The 9,316-nt window shown below is 51.2% G+C and overlaps 1 protein-coding gene across 1 annotated transcript; it reads left to right on the top strand.

Annotated features, from left to right (window-relative positions):
* Positions 1–6,713: 6,713 nt before the first annotated feature.
* On the top strand, positions 6,714–8,615 carry LOC109760034 (acyl transferase 10). Its single transcript, XM_020318871.3, has 2 exons — positions 6,714–7,244; positions 7,491–8,615. Exons 1-2 carry the CDS (start codon positions 6,780–6,782, stop codon positions 8,328–8,330), a joined length of 1,305 nt encoding a protein of 434 aa, XP_020174460.1. The 5' UTR covers positions 6,714–6,779; the 3' UTR covers positions 8,331–8,615.
* Positions 8,616–9,316: the final 701 nt, after the last annotated feature.

Raw genomic sequence — 9,316 nt, forward strand, 5'->3', positions numbered from 1 at the left:
TGGCATTACGCCGATCAAGAGGCGTGGCTATGGTTCGGATACGACCAAGCCCCCAAATGATCTGATATATATCAAGCTTTAAGAAGCTAAATCAAGGGGTAAACCGAACGCCGCTTTGTAAGCTCCATGTAACCACACATGATGTAAGAAAACAACAGATACCCCGCTTTAGCTAAGGTTCCGGTTTATTATATTGATCATAATATATACAATGTCATAATATGTACATAAGCAGAGCCTGTAACTCAAGTACAGTAGGGCCGAAGATGAGCAATATTCCACGGCCGGTTGGTCTCCTCCTCCGATTTACGTGAGTCTTTGTGCTCTCGAACATCGATTAGGTAGTATGACCCATTGTGCAGATCCTTGCTGACCACAAAAGGTCCTTCCCAAGGGGGGGATAGCTTGTGCATATCTGTCTGATCTTGGATGAGTCGAAGCACCAAATCTCCTTCTTGAAAGGTTCTGGTTCTAACCCGGCGGCTATGATAACGACGCAGATCTTGCTGATAAATCGCCGAACGGGCTACCGCCATGTCACGCTCCTCATCTAACAGGTCAAGAGCTTCCTGCCGTGCCTTCTCGTTATCCGCTTCAACATATGCCGCTACACGAGGCGAGTCGTGACGGATGTCACTAGGAAGAACCGCTTCCGCTCCATAAACCATGAAGAACGACGTGTAGCCTGTTGATCTGTTGGGTGTGGTATTGATGCTCCATAACACTGAAGGTAACTCCTCAACCCAACAACCCGGTGTCCGTTGCAAAGGAAACATAAGCCGGGGTTTGATGCCTCTCAAGATCTCTTGATTGGCCCTCTCCGCTTGACCATTGGACTGGGGGTGAGCCACTGATGACACGTCAAGCCGGATGTGCTCACGTTGACAGAACTCCTTCATGGCACCCTTTGACAGATTGGCACCATTGTCTGTTATAATGCTGTGTGGAAAGCCAAACCGGAAGATCACCTTTTTGATGAATTGAACTGCCGTGGCTGCATCACACTTACTAACTGGCTCTGCCTCCACCCACTTTGTGAACTTATCAACTGCCACCAAAAGGTGGGTTTTCTTATCCTTGGACCTCTTAAAAGGCCCAACCATATCCAGCCCCCAAGTTGCAAACGGCCAGGTGATTGGAATCATCCTCAATTCTTGAGCTGGTACATGAGCACGCCGTGAGAATTTCTGACAGCCGTCACATCTTTTAACCAAGTCCTTGGCATCAGCATGGGCTGTCAACCAATAGAAACCGTGACGAAACACCTTGGCCACCAAAGATTTTGAACCGGCGTGGTGTCCACAATCTCCTTCGTGGATCTCACGCAAAATTTCACGGCCTTCATCAGGAGATACACAGCGTTGAAATGCCCCTGTCACACTGCAATGATGCAACTCTCCATTGATAATAGTCATGGACTTGGACCGCCGGGTTATCTGCCTGGCCAAAGTTTCATCCTCTGGTAACTAGCCCTGGTTTATATACGCCAGATATGGAACCGTCCAATCCGGGATAACATGTAAAGCCGCCACCAACTGAGCCTCCGGATCAGGAACAGCCAAATCCTCTTCACCAGGGAGCTTGACGGACGGATTATGCAAAACATCCAGGAAGACATTAGGTGGAACCGGTTTACGTTGGGAACCCAGGCGGCTTAAAGCATCTGCTGCTTCATTCTTCCGCCGGTCCACATGATCCACCTGATAACCTTTGAAGTGACCTGCAACAATATCCACCTCACGATGATATGCTGCCATTAGTGGGTCCCTGGAATCCCAAGTGCCAGGCACTTGTTGAGCCACCAGACCCGAGTCACCGAAGCATTTAACTCGGCTGAGATTCATCTCCTTAGCCATCCGAAGACCATGGAGTAAGGCCTCATATTCAGCTACATTATTAGTGCAAGGGAACATTAAACGGAGAACATAAAAAAACTTATCACCTCGCGGGGAAGTTAACACAACTCCAGCCCCTGAGCCCTCCAATTGCCTGGACCCATCAAAATGAATAGTCCAATAAGTGTGATCCGGCTTCTCTTCTGGTGCTTGTAATTCTGTCCAATCATTGATGAAATCCACAAGTGCCTGAGATTTGATCGCCATTCGGGGTATGTATTTCAACCCGTGAGGCCCGAGCTCGATAGCCCACTTAGCAATCCGACCAGTTGCCTCCCTATTCTGGATTATATCCCCCAAAGGAGCAGAGCTGACCACCGTGATGGGATGACCTTGGAAATACTGCTTAAGCTTCCGGCTTGCCATGAAAACCCCATACACCAATTTTTGCCAATGCGGGTACCTCTGCTTGGATTCAATGAGTACCTCACTAATATAGTAAACCGGCCGCTGAACCGGATATTCCTTTCCTACCTCCTTGCGCTCCACCACAATAGCCACACTAACAGCCCGAGCGTTAGCTGCCACATATAGCAACAATGGCTCTTTGTCAACCGGAGTAGCAAGAACCGGCGGATTAGCTAGCTGCCGCTTTAAGTCCTCAAATGCTTCATTAGCGGCGTCACTCCAGACGAAGTTATCCGTTTTCTTCAGCATCTGATACAAAGGGATGGCCTTCTCCCCGAGGCGACTGACAAAGCGGCTCAACGCGGCAATCCAGCCTGCCAGGCATTGAACATCATTGATACACTTCGGTTTAGCCAAGGAGGTGATGGCTTTGATTTTTTCCGGATTAGCTTCAATGCCCCTGTTAGACACCAAAAAACCCAAGAGCTTGCCTGCAGGTACACCAAAGACGCACTTGGCCAGATTAAGCATCATTTTATAAACCCGCAGGTTATCAAATGTTTTCTTCAAGTCATCAATCAATATCTCCTTTTTCCTTGATTTCACCACAATATCATCCACATAGGCGTGAACATTGCGGCTGATCTGTTTATGAAGACAATTCTGCACACACCGTTAATAAGTTGCCTGTGCACTCTTGAGCCCAAAGGGCATGGACACATAGCAGAAGGCTCCAAAGGGAGTTATGAAGGCCGTCTTCTCCTGGTCCTTAACTGCCATTTTGATCTGATGATAACCAGAATATGCATCCAAAAAACTTAGCCGCTCACAACCCGCCGTAGCATCAATAATTTGATCAATACGGGGGAGGGCAAAAGGATCTGCTGGAAAAGCTTTGTTGAGATCTGTGTAGTCCACACACATACGCCAAGTGCCATTCTTCTTGAGGACCAGCACCGGATTAGCCAACCACTCAGGATGGAATACTTCAACGATAAATCCAGCCGCCAAGAGCCTGGCCACTTCTTCTCCAATAGCTTTGCGTCTTTCTTCATTGAACCGACGGAGAAACTGCTTGACCGGTTTATACTTAGGATCAACATTAAGAGTGTGCTCAGCGAGTTCTCTTGGTACACCAGGCATGTTAGAAGGCTTCCATGCAAAGATGTCCCGATTCTCACGGATGAACTCGATGAGCGCGCTTTCCTATTTCGGATCCAAGTTAGCGCTGATGCTAAACTGCTTGAACGAATCGCCAGGCACGAAGTCAACAAGTTTAGTCTCATCAGCCGATTTAAACATCAGGGCCGGATCATGCTCCGTAGTTGGTTTCTTCAATGAAGTCATATCCGCCGGATCAACATTGTCTTTGTAAAACTTCAACTCCTCTGTTGCACAAACCGACTCAGCATAAGCCGCATCACCTTCCTCACACTCTAGAGCAATCTTGCGGCTTCCATGCACGGTTATAGTTCCCTTGTGACTCGGCATCTTGAGCTGTAGATAGACATAACAAGGCCGTGCCATAAACTTGGCATAAGCTGGCCGTCCAAATAGGGCATGATACGGGCTTCTGATTTTCACCACTTCAAAGGTCAAGGTTTCTGATCTCGAGTCATGCTCATCTCCAAAAGCCACCTCCAGGGCTATCTTACCAACAGGATATGCCGACTTACCAGGCACCACACCATGGAACACCGTATTGGACGGTTTAAGATTTTTATCTGTTAGCCCCATGCGACGGAAAGTTTCATAATAAAGGATATTGATACTACTCCCTCCATCCATGAGTACCTTAGTGAACTTATAACCTCCCACCTGAGGTGCCACCACCAGAGCCAGATGACCCGGATTGTCAACCCGGGGTGGATGATCGTCTCTACTCCACACAATGGGCTGCTCGAACCAGCGCAAATAACGGGGCACCGCCGGTTCAACGGCATTCACCATCCTTTTATGAAGCTTCTGATCGCGCTTGTCCAAGCTAGTGGTGAAGACATGATACTGTCCGCTATTCAACTGCTTCGGGTTGCTCTGGTAACCCGACTGCTGCTGCTGCTGATTGCCCTGATGATTATAGCCACCCTGGTTATGTTGATTACTTTGATTGTTATGTCCGCCCTGATTGCCATGGAATCCCGAACCAGAATTTCCTCCGCCATAACCCGGCCCATGAGAGCTAGAGCCCGAACCACCCCCTGATCCATGATCATACCGGAAAGAGTCAGAATTTTTGAACTCTTGCATGATATAACAATCTTTCCAGAGGTGTGTAGATGGTTCCTCCTTCGTCCCATGCTTTGGACAGGGCTGGTTCAACAGGTACGACAAACGGTCTGGATTGGGATTCGGCATTCCATTCCGCCAGGGCGGTTTACCCTTACGCCGCTGGCCCTTGTCGTGCGTATTAGTGTTAGCCACAAAGTCTAAACCGTGGTCCGCTTTACGCTTGCCGCCGTTTCCATGACCCGCCGGGTTGTGGTGCTGCCCCTTGGCGTTGCCGCTCTTCTTTCCCTTCCCTGTCTTGTCATCGTCAGACTTGGGATCCTTGGTACTATCAGAGTCGGCATACTTCACCAGTGCAGCCATGAGGGTTCCCATGTCATAACAATGACGTTTGAGCCGTCCCAACTTCAACTTCAAGGGTTGAAACCAGCAATTGCCTTCTAATGTTAAAACTACGGTGTCAGCGTTGATGCGATCCGATGAATGCAAAATCTCCGAAACCCGGCGCACCCAATGGGTTGTTGACTCTCCTTCCTCCTGGACACAGGCAGCTAAGTCCACAATTGACATGGGCTGCTTGCATGTATCCTTGAAATTCTGAACAAACCGGGCTCTCAACTGAGCCCATGACCTGATAGAATTAGCCAGTAAACTCTTTAGCCAAGTGCAGGCCGTTCCTTCTAGCATCATGGTGAAGTACTTCGCACATGCTGCATCATCCACGTCCAACATCTCCATGGCCATCTCGTAGCTTTCAACCCATGTTTCAAGGGACAGATCGGCGGTGTAATTCGGCACCTTGCGCGGGCCCTTGAAATCCTTGGGGAGGCGCACATTGCGCAACGCTGGGACAAGACATGGCACTCCCAAGGAACTAGAGGTAACTCCTGGTTCCACCGATGTGGTTGGACGAACCGGAGTAAGCTGTCGGGCCTCATGCTGCGCCGCTAACTCGGCCTCTCTGCGTGCCCGAGCCCGGTCCACCACATCCTGAGCCTCACCGGCACCACCCGCCGGGTTATGGCCACGGGGCGGATCACGGTTCCGCGCATTGCTTGATACTGCCGGTTCATCCATACGCCTGCTGTAACTCCGGCTTGGACGGGGAGTGGAATGAACCCGATCGCGACTATATGAATAAGCCTCTTATTGAATCAAGGCTGTCTGAAGAAGCTCCTTAACCCGACGCGTCTCGACCGCTGCTGGGATGGCCGCTAGCCGTGAAGCGGCAGCGACAATGTTGTCCATTGGGTTAGAGTAATGACCCGGTGGTGTGGGGACATGAGGTACCACAACGTTGTTCTGACGAGGCGGATCCACCAAACGTGGCTGAACCGGCGCCCCTGCTCCGGGTGCCTCTGCCCGGTTTACCACCGGCGGATTGCTGGTTCCTGCTCCTGGGGTGTTAAAAAGATTTCTAGCTTCATAAACCGGCGGCAGGAGAGATCGGTGCCTCCTCTTCAGGACTTCGTTCGACGCACTCTGATCCAGCATAATCCGGTAAGCTTGTGCATCCAAAGCGGCCCGCTCCGCGGCTATCCTGGTATCCTGAGCTGCTAAGTCAGCTTTTGCCTGGGTGATCTGATCTTTCACTTTCGCGACTTCCGCATTGTGTGCATCCTGATTTGCCGGGTTAACCTCTGCCATCAGCGTTGCCAACACATCAAACAAATTAGATAGAACCTGAGCTGGCGGTCGCACAGGGCCTCCTGCCCCAGCCGCTGCCGCCGCTGCTGATCCAGTCGAACTCAACTAATCGCCACTTGAATTACCGTTGTGCATTTGTGGGAGAATAAAACGTTGTCCCTTCATTTTTTAGTTTGTATATAAGATTTAGTCAAAGTCAAACTTTATAAAGTTTGATTAGCTTTTTGTATTGTAGGAAAAGATATCAACATTAACACTATATGCAGACTAAAAAGTTATATGTTATGAAAATTAATTTCATCATACATCTAATAATATTGATTACATAGTGTGAATGTCGATAGCTTTTCTGTATATAGTGTGAATGTTAATATCTTTTCTTACAAAAAGTTAGTCAAGTTTTATAAAGTTTGACTTTAATCAAATCCTATATGCAAACTAAAAAGAAACGAAGGGAGTAAATTAGTCGTCACGGAACATGCAACTTCCAACCTTTTCTTGGAAAGGGCTGTGGAGATCGAGGCGGCAAAACAGCGTAGTAGGCAGTTCGCCTGCTCCTGCTCCTATAAATGCCCTTGGCGCCCCGCCGTGTCACTCCAGTCCAGGCAACCTTAGCCGCTGACAGCAAATTAGGCAACCACGTAACTGGCACAACACAACACCATGGGTGTCTTTGCCGTGACCAAGGTGTCCGAGGGTCCCGTCCGGCCATCCGCCGCGACGCCGTCGGAGACCCTGCCACTCGCGTGGGTTGACCGGTATCCGACGCACCGCGGCCTCGTCGAGTCCGTGCATGTGTACCGCGACGCCGTGCCCGAGACGGTGGACGCCGGCGCGGAAGAGAAGAAGAGGAAGCCCCCGGCGGCCGTCGTGCGCGGCGCGCTCGCGGACGCGCTGGTGCACTACTACCCTTTCGCCGGCCGAATCGTGGAAGGCGAGGACACGCGCCGCCCCGCCGTGCTGTGCTCCGCCGAGGGCGTCTACTTCGTCGAGGCCACCGCGAACTGCACGCTCGCCGACGTCAGCTTCCTGGAGCGGCCCCTGCTGCTCGGCAAGGACCAGCTCGTGCCGTACCCGACGCCGGAGCTCTGGGCCGTCGAGCCGCAAAACAGCCTTGCCATGATACAGGTTCTTATTTTTTTTTTTCGTGCATTGTTTCAGCTTTGTCTTCACGTTCTCGGAGGAAGCGGTTGGTCCCGGCTAAGTAAATACACTACACCAACTCTCTTTTGTTTAGCAAAACCAAACTCGTGCAGATTTTTAATGTTGTCAACTTGTGACGATTAGTTGCATACTTGCATTTATCATATGTTGCGTGTGTACACATGACGAACTCGTGCACATTTTTAATGTTGTCAACTTGTGATCTCTCAGGTCACGGCGTTTACCTGCGGCGGCTTCGTGATCGGCCTGCGCACCAACCACGCGGTGGCCGACGGCACGGGCGCGGCCCAGTTCCTGAACGCCATCGGCGACCTTGCCCGCGGCCTCCCGGAGCCCCGCGTCAAGCCGGTCTGGGGGCGCGACCGCTTCCCCGACCCGGACATCAAGCCCGGCCCGCTCCCGGAGCTGCCGGCGCTGGCCCTCGAGTACATCGCGTTCGACTTCCCGGTCGCCTACCTCGACAAGATCAAGTCGCAGTACTCCGAGTTCACCGGCGGCAAGCACTGCTCCGGCTTCGACATCGTCATCGCCAAGCTCTGGCAGTGCCGGACGCGGGCCATCGGCCCGGTCGTAGTCCCCGGCGCGGACGTCAAGCTCTGCTTCTTCGCCAGCGCCCGCCACGTGCTAAAGCTGGAGCCGGGATACTGGGGCAACGCCATCTTCCCGGTGAAGGTGTCGGCGCCGGCGGAGAAGGTCGCCGGCTCGTCGGTGGTCGAGATTGTCGGGGTGGTCCGCGAAGCGAAGCGACGCATGGCGGAGGAGTGTCTGAGCTGGGCCGAGTGCCGCACCGGCGGCCGCGACCCGTTCCAGATGACGTTCGACTACGAGTCGGTGTACGTGTCGGACTGGAGTAAGCTCGGGTTCTCGGACGTGGACTACGGGTACGGCACCCCAATGACGGCCGGCCCGCTGGTGAACTGCGACCTCATCGCGTCGGTCATCGTCATGAAGGCGCCGGCGCCGCTCGCCGGCACGCGGCTGCTCGCGAGCTGCGTCACCAAGGAACACGCCGACGACTTCGCTGGTCTGATGAGGGAGGACCTCGGATGAACGTACGTACGTACGTGCAGCCATGCAAGCGTGCGAAATAAACTGAAGGAAATCGAGGGTACTTAATTATTATATGTTCCAGAGATGTGAGCGCTACTCTGTTTGAATGGAGCTGCCAAATGATCTGAAGGCGTCGGTCACTGTTCCATATAGTTTGCTGAATGTTTTGTTTGTACACTTATCGTCCTTTGGGGCCGTTATTGTATGTGCAAACAGTGTTACACTTACATCGTAGTATCTCTCCTGTGTAACAATGTTGGCATGAATAAAAGGGCGAGTTTGCTATTCTTTATGTGCATGGAAATTTTCAGGCCTCCGTCGAATATGTGGAGCCTCCTCATCGTCGACGGTTAACGGGTGCAGGAGGGGTGGGGTATCCACAGAATATGGCAGGGTTTATTGAGACTAGCCACAATGGGTAGTAACATAGAGTAGTAACATGGGCATGTTACTACTCTATGTTACTACCTCTATAGTGGGAAGTAACATATGCGTGGTAACATGCAATACTTCATTTATTATGCTATAGACTCATCTTGCTTTGATATGTGTGGTGTTACAGTAACTAGCTAAGTTACTAGAACTACCTCTCTCTTCATTAACTCATTGCCACATAGACAAATTTGCTGAGTTGGACTTAAAGTTACTGCTGAAGTTACTCCCACTGTGGCTAGTCTGAGACCGGCAGCAATTTGGTTTTGAGGCGGCGAAGCGCGCGCATAGCGCCGCCGGCTGTGGGTAGCGGGAGCCGGTGGTTCCGTCGGTGTTGGAGGGCAGGTCAACGGGCAGGGGTTGGCGAAGGAAGACCAAGACCCCACAAAATCCGTTGGAGGTAAATCAGACAGGTGATGAGCACAATAAGTTTCAAGTTTTAATGTTTGAAAGTTACAGTTTTGCATTTGAAACTTACGATTTTCACGGTCGATCGTATCAAATTTCAGAATTGAAACTTTCATCGATTTTTGTGGCAGTCGCAGGTACTAAAG

Source organism: Aegilops tauschii, chromosome 7, assembly GCF_002575655.3.
Source record: "Aegilops tauschii subsp. strangulata cultivar AL8/78 chromosome 7, Aet v6.0, whole genome shotgun sequence".
NCBI lineage: Eukaryota > Viridiplantae > Streptophyta > Magnoliopsida > Poales > Poaceae > Aegilops > Aegilops tauschii.

Bases quoted from the DNA above. Each gene is read 5' to 3' on its own strand.
- LOC109760034 (XM_020318871.3), top strand. From the start codon at position 6,780: ATGGGTGTCTTTGCCGTGACCAAGGTGTCCGAGGGTCCCGTCCGGCCA. The intron at 7,245-7,490 runs GTTCTTATTTTT...GTGATCTCTCAG, and splicing joins ACAGCCTTGCCATGATACAG to GTCACGGCGTTTACCTGCGG.